Raw genomic sequence first — 18,013 nt, forward strand, 5'->3', positions numbered from 1 at the left:
TCTGACAAATGGAGTCAAAGAGTTGTTACAAACAGTTCAGAATTGAAACATAAACAGGTTGGTGCATTTTCCCCTTACTTCCCTCTACATTTTGCCATCGAATTACATGCATACTTTATTTTTCTGTGAAATCAACGCCACATTTAGATTTAAAATTATAATTCAAGTTCCTTCAAGTTCCTTCCCAGATTTTCCTCCACATCTGTTAATAGGCTATTATATGAAGTCAAAGGCTTTCATGGCCGCATCCATGTTTTTGTGGGTTTTCAGTTAAGTAGTCATGTTCTAGAAGATTTTATTCCTGACGTTTCACCAGCATCTGTGGCTGGCATCTTCAGAGATGCCAGCCACAGATGCTGGCAAAACAAGGAATAAACTCTTCTAGAACATGGCCACATAGCCACAAAAATCCACAAAAAAAATAGATCTATTATAGTTAGTAAATGCTATTTGAAACTTGAAAAAAAAATGCAAGGGTGATGGGTGGTTATGGATCTGATGGGGCAATAGTCCTGGACAAAGCCTCTTCGATGCAGACAAGAACAAATTCTCTTGCGGCTTAAGAAACTTTCGCATATCTACCTAATTGGGATGAGTTTGGTTCCACATCAGAATCAGTATGCAAATGATGTTAAGTTTAGGGATGCTGTGGGATGTGAACATAGCATGTTTCTGTATGGAATTTGCTTGCACTTAAATCCTATATGATAAATTTGCTACACTTAAGTATGTGCTGAGGGGAGCTAAGAAACCTTGTTATGAACTGCAAAGATTTTTAACAGGGTGTCTGATGCACATTGGGGGCTCATGCACAGGTGGACCAATGTGTACTTTTGCTACTTTTAATTTTCTCCTTTTGCTGGTTCTGCTACATAGTTATACAACAGCAGCCCTCTATGGATGTGTGTCATCTTCACAATTTTAATTCCTGCTCATGTAAATCCATTTACAAAGCTCTATTTGAACTGCAGAAAAATGAAGTTTGACACCACTTTAACTGCCAAGGCTCAGTGCTATGGAATCTTGCATTTCTAGTTTGCTGTAGCCTAGAGCTCTCTGACAGCTAAGGCTAAATAGCTCGCCAAACTTACAAATCCTGAAATTCCATTGCATTAACAACTACATTTAAAGTGGTGTGTCAAACTGCTTATTTCTGCAGTGCGATTGCCCAAGATGCAACTCCCATACAGGATTCCTGTCCTGATTTTTACTTTTCAGACTGATGTGCACATGGGAAATAGCTGCCTGCTGGGCTTGCCCTTCTCCAAATGGTGTTGTACAGTTTGCAGTGATTAAATATACATTCAAATATAATAATAAAATAATAATACTAATAATAAATATATTTATTTTATTTTATTTATAGCCCGCCTAATCATAAAGATCGGGAGGGTTACAGCAATAAAAAAACATAGAATACAATAAAAATAAAATGCAATAAAATAAGGTAAGATAAAAGAGAGTGACATAAGTCACAGTATTCACCGCTAGACCTATGGAACTGGGCCTGTCTTTTTCACTCCCTTCCAGGTCTGATGATGACAGTAGGTAGGAGAGAAGGTTCCTTCTTGAGGCAAGAATTTTATTTTAATTAATTTTATTTAATTGTTCTCATTAAATTTAGAGAAGATTGGTGGACAGAGCGACGTAAGTCACAGTAAATGGGGAGAGGAACTAGGTAGGGAGGCCTGCCGGAAGAGATCCGTCTTAAGAGCTTTCTTAAAGCTGTAAGAGTAGAAATGTATACTGTATAGGGTGAGCTGAGAAATGTAAATATGATTACTTTGATTAGTACAGAGCAGTTTCTCTATGTGCATATCCGCATATGTAAGAGTATTTTCCCTTTACAAAGGACACATAAAGACAACATTTAAAAAGGGTGTGTGTTTTTTGGGCAGACTTGCATGTATGCCCTAGATAAAACTAATTTCAGCTCAGCGCATGAACCTTGCTTTATTTAATTTGCTCCACTGTGTTGTTTTTAAACTTCTTGGGGCGCCGCCATCTTGTACGGACGGAGTCCGTAATAGGCCCAGGGGCGTCTAAAAGAGACGCCCCTTTTTTTAAAATGGGACGTCCTCCGGACGTCCCAAAGGGCCGTCTAGAAAGCCCCTTTGTCTGACAAATGGAGTCAAAGAGTTGTTACAAACAGTTCAGACTTGAAACATAAACAGGTTGGTGCATTTCCCCTTCATTCCCTCTACATTTTGCACATCGAATTACATGCATACTTATTTTTTCTGTGAAATCACCGCCACATTTAGATTTAAAATTATAATTCAAGTTCCTTCAAGTTCCTTCCAGATTTTCCTCCACATCTGTTAATAGAGCTATTAATATGAAGTCAAAGGCTTTCATGGCCAGCATCCATAGTTTTTGTGGGTTTTCAGGTTAAGTAGTCATGTTCTAGAAGATTTTATTCCTGACGTTTCACCAGCATCTGTGGCTGGCATCTTCAGAGATGCCAGCCACAGATGCTGGCAAAACATAAGGAATAAACTCTTCTAGAACATGGCCACATAGCCCAAAAATCCACAAAAAATATAGATCTATTAATAGTTAGTAACTGCTTCATTTGAAACTTGAAAAAATGCAAGGGTGATGGGTGGTTATGGATCTGCTGGGGCAATAGTCCTGGACAAAGCCTCTTCAGATGCAGACAAGAACAAAGATTCTCTTGAGGCTTAAGAAACTTTTGCATATCTACCTAAATTGGGATGAGTTTGGTTCCACATCAGAATCAGTATGCAAATGATGTTAAGTTTAGGGATGCCTGTGGGATGTGAACATAGCATGTTTCTGTATGGAATTTGCTTGCACTTAAATCCTATATGATAAATTTGCATACACTTAAGTATGTAGCTGAGGAGCTAAGAAACCTTGTTAATGAACTGCAAAGATTTTTAACAGGGTGTCTGATGCACATTGGGGGCTCATGCACAGGTGGACCAATGTGTACTTTTGCTACTTTTAATTTTCTCCTTTTGCTGGTTCTGCTACATAGTTACACAACAGCAGCCCTCTATGGATGTTGCTCATCTTCACAATTTTAATTCCTGCTCATGTAAATCCATTTACAAAGCTCTAATTTGAACTGCAGAAAAATGAAGTTTGACACCACTTTAACTGCCAAGGCTCAGTGCTATGGAATCTTGCATTTCTAGTTTGCTGTAGCCTAGAGCTCTCTGACAGCTAAGGCTAAATAGCTCGCAAAACTTACAAATCCTGAATTCCATTGCATTAACCAACTACATTTAAAGTGGTGTCAAACTGCATTATTTCTGCAGTGCAGATTAGCCCAAAGATGCAACTCCCATACAGGATTCCTGTCCTGATTTTTACTTTTCAGACTGATGTGCACATGGGAACATAGCTGCCTGCTGGGCTTGCCCTTCTCCAAATGGTGTTGTACAGTTTGCAGTGATTTAATATACATTCAAATATAATAATAATAATAATAATAATAATAATAATATTTTATTTTATTTATAGCCCGCCTAATCATAAAGAATCCGGGAGGGTTACAGCAATAAAAATACATAGAATACAATAAAATAAAATGCAATAAAATAAGGTAAGATAAAAGAGAGTGACATAAGTCACAGTATTCACAGCTAGACCTAATGGAACTGGGCCTGTCTTTTTCACTCCCTTCCAGGTCTGATGATGACAGTAGGTATGGAGAGAAGGTTCTTCTTCTTGAGGCAAGAATTTTATTTTAATTAATTTTAATTTAATTCTTCTCATTAAATTTAAGAGAAGAATTGGTGGACAGAGCGACGTAAGTCACAGTAAATGGGGAGAGGAACTAGGTAGGGAAGGCCTGCCGGAAGAGATCCGTCTTAAGAGCCTTCTTAAAGGCTGTAAGAGTAGAAATGTATACTGTATAGGGTGAGCTGAGAAATGTAAATATGATTACTTTGATTAGTACAGAGCAGTTTCTCTATGTGCATATCAGCATATGTAAGAGTATTTTCCCTTTACAAAGGACACATAAAGACAACATTTAAAAAGGGTGTGTGTTTTCATTGGGCAGACTTGCATGTATGCCCTAGATAAAACTAATTTCAGCTCAGCGCATGAACCTATGCTTTATTTAATTTGCTCCACTGTTGTTGTTTTAAACTTCTTGAAATGTGAACAGTGCTACTGCAATCTTACTAAGGTGGGCAAAACAGAGTCCTCTAACTGCTACATACTTCTCTTTTCAGCTGAGAAAATGAGAACATCTTCTTAACTGTAATTAAAGTTTTTCATTAGTTTTTCTCTGTCTGGTTAATAATACATGCAGACAGTGCCCCAGAGGTAGCATTCACTGAAGATGGGTCATTTGATTGCCAATCTGCATGTCTGCCAGAAACCTTTTTGATCCCCAAGGCATTTCAAAGAGGCATGCCAGAACAACAACAAAGTATTACAGTTCATTACCATGCTGCATCTTGCAATCTTTACATATTGAGAGCATCTCAGAATTAGCAGCGGAAGCCTACAATAACAGGTTACTCTCTCAAGCTTCAAAGAAGACGTAACATGCTACTGTGCAGGAACAGTCCAACTGGCAATATTTTGTGTACAATCCTCCAAATCCTTTGAGATGACAGATTTAACAATGGCGTTTTTAGGGGTACGTACTTTCCTTTGAGTGTAATCTAGTGGAAACACTGGTAGACCGGGCAAAAGGCATCTGCGAACCCCACTTCTTGGAAGATGAACTGAAGAACCTGGACTGGACTCTACAGGCTAATAGTTATTCCAGCTCAGACATCAGAAGGGCTGCTAGGCACAGGAAAACCCAGAGAAGTGAAGACAAGCAGCCACCAAATGGGAAGGTATTTTTTACCATACATCAAAGGAGTCACAGACAGAATAGGCAAAGTGGTGAGGAAGCACAACCTTCAAATGGTTTATAAACCGACAAAGAAAATCCAGCAAATGCTTCACTCAGCCAAGGACCAGAGAGACCCTCTCACAGCCGCAGGAGTTTACCACATACCATGTAACTGCAGACAAGTCTACATAGGGACCACCAAATGCAGTGTGCAAACAAGAATCAAGGAACACGAGAGACACTGCAGACTGGGCCAGCCAGAAAAATCAGCAGTAGCAGAACATGCCACAAACCATCCTGGGCACAAAATACTGTTTGAAAACACTGAAATTCTGCACCATGACAACCACTACCATGTCAGGATGCACAGGGAAGCCACTGAAATCCACAAACATCTGGATAATTTCAACCAGAAAGAGGAAACCCTTAAAGTGAACAAAATTTGGCTACCAGTCCTGAGGAATAGCAAAATGAGGACTCAACAAATGCAAATGGGAAACCATTCTGAGTCAGGGGCTTTCCCAACAGATAATGATCACCAATTAGCAGACACTAATCCTCTTTTGCATTAGCCTCCCAGCCTGAGGCCTGCCATCAGCAATAGAACAATACACATGCAAATCACTCCTGCATTCCCAGGCTCACACAGTATATATACATCCAGCTTTTTCCTGACTGTAGCCAAGGGTCCGTTTAGGGGAATTTCATTATTGTTATTAGCTCAAATATTGCAAGAGGGGCTGGCTACAAGAGCCCACCGAAATCACCCTCCCGATATGTATACGGAGTAGACCAGGGGATCCCACTAAATAGAGCTGAGACAGACTTCTAGAATTAATAACCAATTTATTTATAAGGGGAAAAACACATACGATTCACTAGCATACACACACACATACAAGGCTCAGGAAAAGCATAGGTTAGCATGGAATAGGATTTTAGGCATCACTGGGGTGATACGTACCAGAATGTAGACTCCCTTCAGGAATCCAAATGGAATATGATGAGGATGGCATGAGGCTCAGGAGCCAGGTCAGGGTTCAAGGGGACAGAGCTTCCCCCTGAAATCCAGACTGGCCCAGTGAACAGGCAAATCTGATGATATTTATAGGCAAAATCTTGCCTCTGGCAAAGGTGCTTGATGGTGAGAACAAAGGTGTTTAATTACTTGCTTTTCACCTGGATGTCCCCGTCTCATTGTCTTAGTGGTCTTAAGCTGCTCGGACAACAGACCCTGGGAGGGGGCAAGAGCCTCAGGCAAGGCAAACATTTGCTCTTCCTGGTCATATGATAATCTTCTTATGCAACTTCCCCAGATATGATAATGTGGTTGCCCCTCAGGGGTGTACATGTACTCATGCCTTGCTTGGCAATGGTGGACAGGCTATTAGGGGTCATTAAGGGTTATCATTTATACCAAAATTTATATGAAGCAGCATGGGTAACATGACAAGCATTCTCTGAAGATGCCAGCCACAGATGCTGGTGAAATGTCAGGAAGAAACTCTTCTAGAACATGGCCACATAGCTGAAAAAACCCACAAAAAAAACCTAGTGGAAACCACTTGTGGGCAGGAGGATGGCTGCAGCCAACAGTGGGTACAACAAAAGCCAAAAGTGGAAAGTGAAGCAGACAGTGCAAAAGATCCATGCCTGGTACCATAAAGGAGGAGTATTTAACCACTCCTTTTTGGGCCAGTTCTTTGGGAAAGAGTTACACTCAGAAGGGGTTCCATCTGAATGACACACCCCTATTGCATCCTGTTTGAGGTGGATGTTACCAGATCTCTTTTCTCTCTTCCTCTCCTGTCCTCACCTTGTAGGCTATTGGGGAAGAAACATATACTTGTGCAAATGCCTGAACTTATAGAGGAATTTTAGGCCATGTGTCACATGTGTGAGAGCAGTTGTTTGATTATCTAGAAACCAGGGCCCCCCTTCACAGTAGCATTTTTTGTAATGCGTAGACTCAGGGAGATTCGATGATACCATACTGAATCAAAGTTCCCACTATATTTATCCTGATCGAATCTCTCTGTGGTAATTTAACCTTGATGAAGTTTACATTACCATTTGTATTGATTTAAAATGGAGCCACCATTTTGATCATTCTCAGGTGTTTTTTTAACTCTGTCAATCAAATGATGCACATCTATGTCACACTGAAGGTTACCGCACCGGGGATAAAATGTTTCCCGATGCGTTACAACGGGCATGAGCGGGCCTGCGCACGGAGCGTGATGGGAACCCGATGGGGCCCAGAACGCTAGTTTACCGCACAGGGAACACCGACGCCAAACGTTCCCATCAGGTTCCAGGGAATGCCATTTCTGGGAACTGTTTCAAAACCATCCCCAGAAATGGTGTCCCCTGGAACCCAATGGAAACATGATGGGAACACTCGGCGGCGGTGGCATTCCCTGTGCGGTAAACTAGCGTTCTGGGCCCCATTGGGTTCCCATCACACTCCGTGAGCAGCCCCGCTCGTGCCCGTTGTAACGCATTGGGGAATGTTTTATCCCCGGTGCAGTAACCTTCACTGTTTGGCCAGCCCCCCCCCCCGCCCCCCATCAGCCTCAAAGCCTGGAAACGGCAAGCCCCAGAACAACCTTAGCAAGAAACCCTGGGATAGGTTAGCCTTGGGGGGAGTCTCTCAGCCAATAAACCTCCACAAGTTTAAATGTGGGGTACAAATGCAAGATAATATGTCTGTGAGAGCTTTAGTTTGCATTAACTTGGGAGCAGAGTCTGTTGTGGTTTTATTTCTTTGGAAATAGGGAAAAAAATAACCCCCTAACCTACAGCCCCACTGTTAGTTGTTTTTTTAAATGTCAAGCAAATCATGCACACCTTTGTCATACTGATGATGTGAATATTTAAAGATGCTGGCTACTGTGGCCATGCAATAGCAAATATGTGCATAAACTGTCAAATTTTATTTAAAAAAAAAACACTGTCTAATAATGTTTCCAGGAGAATCCCCTCCCTGGCTTTGGTGAGCTCTGGGCTGGGAATCAGACATCAGTCTCCGTGCTTTAAAAAGACCTCTTTCCAAAGTGCAGAAAGTTTGAATCCACTCTGCTTTCTTCACTACCACAACTGAGTGTAGAGAGGGAAAAACAATGGCACTCGGCTGGCAGGGAGAGAGCAAAGGGGAGGGCATGATCTGCTCCCTACATATTAACCTCTCCCTCCTGGATGCCCCAAATGGGATTGGGACTAAGTTCCCATTGGCAGCACCTCAATAAAACCCAGTGTTTTGGAAAAGAAACAGGGAATTCCCATTCCTGAAAGAACTGGGTTCAGGGGGATTTGCCCCAGCCTCCCTTGAATTCAGGGCAGGAAAAATGTGTGCAAGTGTAAATGAGCCCCTTTTAAACTGGTATGAAAACCAGTTTATAACATAGTGTGAATGGCCCCCTGGGTTCAAATCTTTACTCAGTCATGGAAACCAAATGAGTGGCCATAGGCATGTCATATGCTCTCAGCCTCAGAAGAAGGGAATAGCAAACCTCTTCTGGACAAATCCTGCTAAGAAAACCCCATAACAAGTCCATAACTTGAAGGCACACAACAACAAGCCTTTGTGTCCCAAGGGCAAGGTGCTGTCCATCTTGGCTTTCAGTGGCATACATATAATTATGTGATGTGCTCTGAAAACATACATATTCTGTTAGTTTTAAAATAGCTACAGCCAAAAATGGCATAAAATCATCAAGTTTGTAAGGACTGCAAGGACCACCTAGAGCCCTCTCATGCAGAAACACCATACTAAAAGCACTTCTGATATTTGGCCATCCAGCCTTTGTTTAGAAACCTCTAAAGAATGAGCATCCGCCACCCTCCAAGGCTGTCATTCCTTGGCAATTTCCTATGCTGTAAATATAAGCAGAGGTTCTTCTCATGAGAAATTGGCAAGATAAAAGGAGGTAGAAGTCAGTAACAAACACGCTTCCATGCATGTCTCTCCATGTTTGTTCCCAAGCACCTCCAATTAAATTCAGTCAGTTATAGCCAGTGGTGGGAATCCCCTCTGCCAAAGAATTTGTACTCATGCCACCATTCAAAATAGCCACTACTGGGTCAGATGGACAGCATTCTAACCTGGTATGAGAGAGATTTTTTATGCTCCTTTAAAAAAATTAGCTTTCATGTGGACCAGTTTCTGGTTGCTATTCTTGCAAATTTTGACTTTCTAAAACAGATTATCACTATCTTTAAGTTTTGGAAAGGTCTGATAAACATGGATGGTATGATAAACACTATTCTGCATGATTGCATTCACCAAACTATTCAGTTTCTAAAGCTCAAATAAATATCTTTGTCCATAGGATACTAGTGCATTGCTACATATTTATGTTGAAGCATGTTTTCTTATCCAAGCAACAGTGGAGTCATTATAAAGTGAAGAGCACAGTGTAAATATGTATTATCACTACAGCCATCATTCCTTGCCAAAATACAGACACTACCAAGCAATCCACCATTGCATAACAACTGACAGCCTCCATGGGAGCCATATATAAGTGCAGTGGGGAGCAATCCACCCCTCCTCCAGCTGCATCACCTTCTGCTTACTGGATGAACACTACAGATCTCTGCTTCCCAAATGATGGCTGCTGAAGGTTTAAAAATGAGCCCCACACCATTGCAAATGGGAAGGCAACCTTCCTGTCTCAAAGGAAATGATCTGCACAGAAAAATTGGAAATACAGGAAAACCTGTCAAAGCACCAGGGCTTTAAATAACCTTTCTCTTTTCTCCTTTGGCTTCACAATAGATTGGTTGCTAGGCTGAACAGACATCAAGTGGCTTAGAGCAGAAGATTCCCCATTGTAAGTCAGACCCATTTCAAAATAGAAATCCAAATGAAAAATACATTTTCCCCAGGCATAGGATTTTTTTGAAGGTTTAGACAAGATGCAGTTATTATTTCAGAATCTCTTTGGAATACATGACATTTCTAGTGGTGTGGAAACGCAATAATATAATTATGCATGAAAACACAGTCTTGCATTCTCTGTATGAAAGTACTACAACGTCTGATACTGACAACCTTCAGTATGTGTTCCAAATATTGTTGTTTTCCCACTAGTGGAAAACAACTCTAGCAGAGAATATGTGCTAAGCAGTTGATATAAAAGGATACAGATGAAATACACTTCCCACACAAACAAATAAGTACAAGTCTAAGATTTGGAATGCATATGTGCTACTTCTAAAGCAGATTTTGGAAAACAATGTTGTTCCTCGCAAGAGAAGTCTTTCTTTTTCTCAGCAGAAACAAATCTCCAAATTAGACAGACACTTTTGTGAGAGAGACTGCAATATTAAAATCAAGTTGAATCACAGAATCATATGATCATAGAATCAAAGAGTTGGAAGAGACCTCAGGGGCCATCCAGTCCAACCCTGCACCAGAGGATAAATGGACATAAACACTATCTGACCCCACCCCCATGAGGATGTACTATACTCATCTATCCTCTTCACCTACACACAAGTTTCCAGTGCCAAACTGGACTTGCCACCTCATTTCCACACACCAAGGCTAGTTCCCAGTGCAAACGACCATTGCTAAAACTGGACTTTAAGACAGCCAAAGGGCTTCAGGTTAGCTGCTGGAAGAGGTGATGATTTCTGGTATTTGCCTGCTTTTATTTACAAGTGATAATGTTTCCCAGAGTCTTTATGAATGCTCATCATCAGAGTGATGATGTGAGGACTGGTGATAGTAAAGTACTTTGCATGTGAAAATTGCAGATAGTAAAAAGTACTCTATATAGGTTATATGCAATGACTGCAATCTGGCAGTAAATTAAACTGCTTAAAGCTTATTGAATGGGAAGAGCATCCCACCCTTTCACACCACGGCTTCATTGAATTAGTGCTATCTACTCTGAAGAGTAGCAATGTAAGGAACAAGAAGCAGAGCCTTCCCTCCAGTTCATCTGATACCATCCAGCCTTGGAGGGAGAGATGCAGGCCCAGCTCCATTGGGCCTGGCCTGGGCTAAGAAGCAGATCCCTCCCTCCAGTCAGTCTGGTGCCACTGGCCTTGGCGGGAGAGATGCAGACCCAGTTCCATCAAGCCTAACCTAGATTAAGAAGCAGAGCCCTCCCTCTAGTCAATCTGCCAAGGTACAGGCCTCAGAGGAAGAGAAGAACTGCTGGACCTGATCCCCTTCCCCATTGTCACTCCCTTCTCCTTTTGTTTCATGCCTTTTTAAATTGTAAGCCTGAGGGCAGGGAACCACCTTTTCAGCCACAAAGGCTCTCAGAGCACCAGGTGCTCTGAGAGCCTTTGTGGCTGAAAAGTGGAGTACAAATATTCAAAATAATAAACAAACAAACAAACAAACAAACACACTATCCTTACTCAAGGCAAATTGTTTCCCCAGTCTTGTTAATACTCTATTTAACTAGAGACACTAAACAGTGTGCTGCAGTGGTTTGAGAGTCAGACTGTGACTCTGGACACCAAGGTTCAGTTCCCTGCTCTGCCACGAAACTCATCTGGTGACCTGGGGCAAGCCACATGCTCTCAGCTTCAGGGGAAGGCAATGGCAAACCTCAGAACAAACCTTGCTAAGAAAACCCCATTATAAGTTCACCTTAGAGTCACCATAAATTAAAAATGACTTGAAAGCATACTACAATAACAACAACAGCAGCAAGTAAGGACTGGACCCAGGGCTTTCTGTACATGCTGTTTTGCTAAGCTATGTCTCTCCCCTTTAAAAAGTCCTATGTCCGGTGTGAGTGTTGGACTAGGACATATAATCCCTGTTTAGCAATGGAAACCCACTGGGTGACCTTGGGTGGCTCAAACCCTTTCAGCCTAAGAGAAAGTCAAGTTTAAACCTCCTCTGAGATGGTTTGAGTGATGGATTATGACCCTGGAGAAGCAAAGGCAACCACCTCTAATTAAATTCGTCAAGAAAACCCCATATTAGTTTCACCTTAGGGCTGCCAAGAAGTCACAAATGACCTGAAGGCATGCAACAACAATAGGTTAATATTATAATAACAATAATAACTCATTTTATTTAGCTATTCTTTTTTAGATTTTATTATGGAAATTCTCATTTCTTTTATGAGCAAAAGGTCACTTTTGCATTAAAAATCCAGAATGTTTGAACCCACTCTCTGGTTTTCTATGAGTTCCCTTTGCTAGACATAATAATCACCTGAGTAATCAATCAGACATCATTTATTGTTAATGCAAAATGACTGTTAACAGCAAAAGTCCAGTTGCCTGGAGTTGCAGTTCTCACTTCAAAATTAACATAGCCAGGGATGCCCTAACCCATTCAGTGTCAAGAGAGAAACCAGTGTTGAAAAACAAATGCATTTACTAGATATAAAACTATATGGTTATCGTTTATGGTATCTTGCCTTTGCTGGCAAATCTTTTGGTTATGTTATTCTTCAGAAACATCTGATTGCATGTATCATTCTTTCCAATTGCTGTTTTCAATGCCATTCTCGGATTTTAGAGCAGGAGTATCGCATAGACTGTCTACAAACTAGTTCTATAAATAAGATTAGCTGAATTAAAATGTGATTATAGATCACCCCAGCTGTTTGCAGGGTTAGCTGAGATGTGAATACTGTTCTCCATATCACAACAGTCCTCATTAACCAATACTGTATATCAAGTAAATTTGGAAAACAGTTTTTATTCTGTAACAAGCTTTATGTGGGGCTTCCTATTAAAAAGTGTTTGCAAACTGCAGATGGTGCAGAATGCAGCAGCCAGGATGCTCTCTGGGGAAGCTTCTCAGAACAAAGTAGACTAGTCATATGCTAGCTGTCAATGTGCTTTATAAGCAAATTCATATTTATCTTTACAGCTTACCTACACAGCTTGCAGTCAGGATATCTAAAAGTTCCCCTCCTTCCATACAAACCTGCCTATATGTTAGGATAATTTTGAAGACGTCTCTAGTATGTCTCACCACTAAAAGAGGGTCTCTTGGCAAAAGCAGGATCTTTTCTGTGGTAGCACCCCTAGTTATAGAATTCTATGCCAGCAGTGAAAATATTATTATTCCCCTTGTTTTTTTTTTTTGTGATTTTGAACAAGATTATTCAAAATCTTGTGTTTTTTTTTTAAAGCAGACTAAACAAAAATAATCTCTTCACAAGATCCAAAAGAAAATCATACTACAGAAGGCTATAGGAATGAGCTTCAAAAGGGGGGAAACTCCTAACATTTCTAAGAAATATATCTAGGATATAAGGTTTTTCATTTGCAAATGGTGATGACTGGTAACCAATAAATTCTATAATTATTGATGTTTGCCTCATATAGTTAGAGACCTAAGGGGCTGTATGAACAGCCTCAAATGGGCGACCTCCATGGGTGCCCCTTTGCAGCCCCGATCCAGCCTTTCCAAGGTGCAAAAAGGAGCTGGAATGGGCGCAATAACCATGGAGTCATGGCTATATGTTGCTCTTTGGGTGCTGCATCATACGGATGCAGCACTGGAGGAGTGCTGTGATGCCGCACGCCATGTGGAGGGGTGCATGACATCATGGCATCCTGGAGGTGGAACTGGGGTGTGTGCCGTAGAGATGCTACACCCCAACTCTGACCCCCAGCCAGCCCAGAGCAATGGTCTGTACAGAGCCTAAGCCATTGCAGCACTATCCCATAATTTTATAATTTGTAATAAAATTATGTATATCCAGTGTCTTCTAATATATGAAAAAAATAACATACCTGCCAGCTGTCCAGATTTGGCAGGGCGCGGTTCAAATTAACTCTCTGCTTTTAAAATGTTCCAATTTCTCTCTTTTCCTCCTACTTTTCCTTTTTGTCCTCATCTTACTTCAAAATACAAAAGTGGCTTGTACTCAGTTAATTTTGGAAGGGGGGGGAGGAAGAGATGTAGGATCTTCCCTTTTTCAGTAGCCTTAGGCAAAAGCAAACTGCTGTAGCCTCTCCTAGCTTATGTGTTTTTCCCCATTAATAACTTTTGGCGACTTGCTTTGGCACATATGTCCTTATTATCATTTGTGAAATTTTGGAGGGAATTGAATGATTGACAATACTTTCACTTTAAGTTTTATTTCATTCATTTATTTTTTTCTAATATGGGTTTATTCTGTGTTGTTCTTGCCAAAAATAATTAAAGGGTCCTTCTTAGTGCTGGAAAATGGTATTAAAATATCTTCATAAATAAATTCCCCCAAAACATCAGATCCTGTCGCATCTTAAAAGCTAAGTAGAGTCAGCTCTGGTTAGGCCTTGAATGGGAGACCACCAACAAATTCCAGGTGCTGTAAGCTACATTTCAGAGGAAGGAGCTGACAAAACCACCTCTGAGTAGTCTTTGCCTAAGAAAGTTGCTATAATTTGACAGGCAACTTGAAGACACACACACACACACACACACACACACACACACACACACACATACATTTTCCAGATGGATACCTGAAGCCAAGAAATAATTAATTACTTATGCCCATTCAACAAATAAATGTCTGGGATGGAATCTAATTCCCAAAACTGTGTGTAATGATCCCTACTGATCTCTGGTCATAAATTGCTTCCACTCTGTATACCTGAGCACTACATGGTCATTGTATCACATATACAGTCGGCCCTTCTTATACACGGATTTTTTATACATGGATTCAAGCATCCACGGTTTGAAAATGTTCCAAAAAACTATAAATTTCAAATATCAAACCTTGATTTTTCCATTTTTTATAAGGGGCACCATTTTGCTATGTCATTATATTTATTGGGACTTGAGCAGCCATGGATTTTGTTATCCACGGTGGATCTTGGAACCAAACCCCAGCGTATAACAAGGGTCCACTGTAGTAAGAAAACACTATGAAAATCATGGGGTTGCCACATGTTGACAGGTGACTTGATGGCATATACACACATAGTTACCCACTGAGATAATCCAGTAAGGTGACAATAGCTGAACTTTATTTTGGACAACACAAATTCACTCAGTATCAACAACTATCATTAAATAATTAGATTGTTTTATTTATGCCTTGTCTTAAGATTTTTCCATGCACCTTAATATATACTATATTGTTTTATATATATATATATCAAGCTGCCTATAGAAAGGCAGCATAGTGTAGTGGTTTGAGTGTAGGACCAAGACTCTGGGAGATCCGGGTTTGAATCTCTGCTCAGCCATAGAAACCTAGTGCCCTCAGCCTCAGAGGAAGGCAAAGGCAACCCCCCTCTGAACACACCTTGCCATGAAAACACAATGGTAGGTTCTCCTTAGAGTAGTGATGGTGAACCTTTTACAGACTGAGTGCCCAAACTGCAACCCAGATGCCACTTATTTATTGCGAAGTGCCACGTCCCTCTGGCTTTCTAGTAAGAAACTCTGGCAAACTCTGTGCTAGGGCGACAGCATGTGTGCCCACAGAGAGGGCTCTGAGTGCCACCTCTGGCATGTGTGGCATAGGTTCGCCATCACTGCCTTAGAGTCACCATACGTCAGAGACAAAGAACAACAAAGCTGCCTATACTCTGAGATCAACACTAGAAGCTGGATCTGTGTGTCCCATTGTAAGTGCAGTTTGTATGGATGGAGGCACAAGGAAAAGGACCTTTTTCATAGTGGCCCCCAACTTGTAAAACTCTGCCATAACTGATCTCTACCAGGCCTTCTTTAATGGCCCTCCAAGCAGGCACTCATTTATTTTGGTTCAAAATTGATTTAGCACTCTGAAGGAGCTGATGTGATTTTTAACTGTACATTTTGATCAACTGCTTTTTTATTTAAAAATAGATATTTTATTATATTCACTAGATTTTAAATTTTGAAGTACACCATCTTGGGAGGTTTTATCCTAAAAGGTAAATAAATAAATAAATAAATAAATGATATGTTAGTTACTTTATATTGTTTGTGGTTGCTGTGTGCCCTCCAGTTGTTACCGACTTATGGTGACCCTAAGGTGAACCTATCATGGGTGTTTTCCTGGCATGTTTCTTCAGAGGGGGTTTGCCATTGCCATCCTCTGAGGCTGAGACAGTGTGACTTACCCAGGGTCACGCAGTGAGTTTCCATGGCTGAGCCAGAATTTGAACCCTGGTCTCCAGCATCATAGTTCAGTGCTCAAGCCACTATAGAGAGGGCTTTTTCTTTTGTAGCAGAGGCATATGTCCAAACATGCATGTGAACAAAAAAATAAAAATAAAAAATCAAAGAGCATCATAAAAACATTCAAGCCAAATTACTAGTCCTTTTTCTGCCTGAAGTCTGCATCCACCCAGAGACTGATTGAGAGGTTGCTGCATCTTTGTCACACACATGCCCACCTTTCCTTTTCCAAAAAGCTGTCTCTTGCTTTCATAATCCCACATGCCACCTGAGCCCATCTCTCCCTCCCTCTCTGCACAGAAGTCATGTTGCACCCTGAAAGGCTGCAAAGAGAATCAATTGCTATCAATCAGATTATATTTCCTGCTGGGCAACCTCTAGAGTAAGAGAAACCCTTCACTTCTTGAGCCACTGTGGCTCTGGAAGTAGAGCAAAGAACACCCTCAGTGAAGGGCTTTACCTGCTGGACTGTCTGAAGCACACTGGGCTTGGCATTTTCAACGTCTAGACCTTTTTCCTTGTCAGGAGATGCTTTCCCAGCTCTCTTGCATTTGCATAAGCAGGTGAGACCACATATGGCAAGGATGCTTGTAGCCGTCCCCAAGGTAGCTCCTAGAGCAATCACTGGAACAGACAAAACCATTGTCTCAGACTAGGCAGCCACAACTTTACTCAGCCAGCATGATCGTCCTTCATCTCCTTGCAGGGTTTTAGCCTGATCTCAGCCTCTTTGGATGAAAGTAATAGATCCTCCTTAGCAGATGCTAAAGAAAAGTGATTCAAAAGAAACTAACGCGTCACCTCTCCACTCCTGCATTGCTAGCCTATCACCAATTATCTCTCTTCATCCTTCCTGGTGGTATTTCTGGGCTGAAGCTCTTGGGGAAGAAGCAAACGGAAGCAGAGGAAGGAGCGGTTCCAGTGTCTGCAGTCTCTTTAAGACTGCAAGCAGGCAGATTTCATTGAAGCTCTTTCCTCTGCTCCAGTGGGAAAAGTCTGATGTGCGATAGAGCCAGACGTCAGCAAGAAGGGGCTGGGCTGTGCATTGCCCAACTCACAGAAAGTGCATCCAAGACACTGATGAATGACCCTTTTATAGGGGCTTGCTGCAAACTGTCTTGAAATATCTCTAGCAAAGCATGCTGTTGTTATTTGCAATTCAGGACATAACTGCTGCTAAACAAAGTGGGTAACTAATAACCTGTGCCAGGCTGATACCTACATACAGGTGGCCTCTTTTTAACCAGAGGGAAGTTACAACTGGTACTTCCCCATTCATTCCCAGCTATACCAGGATAGCCACAGCAAAATAAATCAAGTTTTCCTGTAGTGTGCTGGCAGGATTACGGTGATGGAATAATAAAATCTTTCAGTTGGAAGGGGCCACAAGGACCATCTAATCTAACCCTCTGCCATGCCAGAATACAGAACTGTATACACTCCTGAAAGATCCCCACCCAACCTCTGTTTAGAAGGGGAGTCCACCACCCTATATGTCTATTCCACTATTGAACAATTTATAAAGAAGTTCTTCCTAATGTTAGGTGGGATCTCTTTTGCTGTAATTTGAATCCATTGGTTTGTGTTCTACATGACATCACAGCAGATATTTAAAGATGGCTATCATGTCACTGCTCATTCTTCTCCAAGCTAAACATGTTGGTCCAAAAGACTCTGCATAAATAATCCGGTTTGAGACCATAGTTTTTTGTGGGTTTTTCGGGCTACGTGGCCATGTTCTAGCAGAGTTTCTTTCTGACGTTTCGTCAGCATCTGTGGCTGGCATCTTCAGAGAATGCTTTGCCTGGAAAAACTGGTTGTATATATACTGTGTGAGCCTGGGAACGCAGGAGTGATTTACATGTGTATTGTTCTGTGCTGATGGCTGGTCTCAGGCTGGGAAGCTAATGCAAACGAGGATTAATGTCTGCTAATTGGTGATCATTATCTGCTGGGAAAGCCCCTGACTCTGAATGGTTTCCCATTTGCATTTGCTGAGTCCTTATTTTGCTATTCTTCACGACTGGTAGCCAAATTTTGATCACTTGATACCAAGCACTCCTGGCTGTCACATCTACTGTGTATAA

General features: G+C 41.3%; 1 protein-coding gene across 2 annotated transcripts in view; it reads right to left on the reverse strand.

Annotated features, from left to right (window-relative positions):
• The window catches only part of SYT13 (synaptotagmin 13), a 38,138-nt gene extending 21,242 nt beyond the window's left edge, over nt 1–16,896 (reverse strand). The window contains exon 1 of one of the 2 annotated variants that reach the window (XM_042438065.1): nt 16,387–16,896. In XM_042438065.1, the coding sequence (XP_042293999.1) occupies nt 16,387–16,569 (183 nt within the window). In that variant the 5' untranslated portion in view covers nt 16,570–16,896. Of the gene's footprint in view, nt 1–11,206; nt 11,313–16,386 lie in introns of those variants that run through there. The other variant, XM_042438871.1, reaches the window with a different exon arrangement.
• Nucleotides 16,897–18,013: the final 1,117 nt, after the last annotated feature.

The sequence above is a fragment of the Sceloporus undulatus genome, chromosome 1 (assembly GCF_019175285.1).
Source record: "Sceloporus undulatus isolate JIND9_A2432 ecotype Alabama chromosome 1, SceUnd_v1.1, whole genome shotgun sequence".
NCBI lineage: Eukaryota > Metazoa > Chordata > Lepidosauria > Squamata > Phrynosomatidae > Sceloporus > Sceloporus undulatus.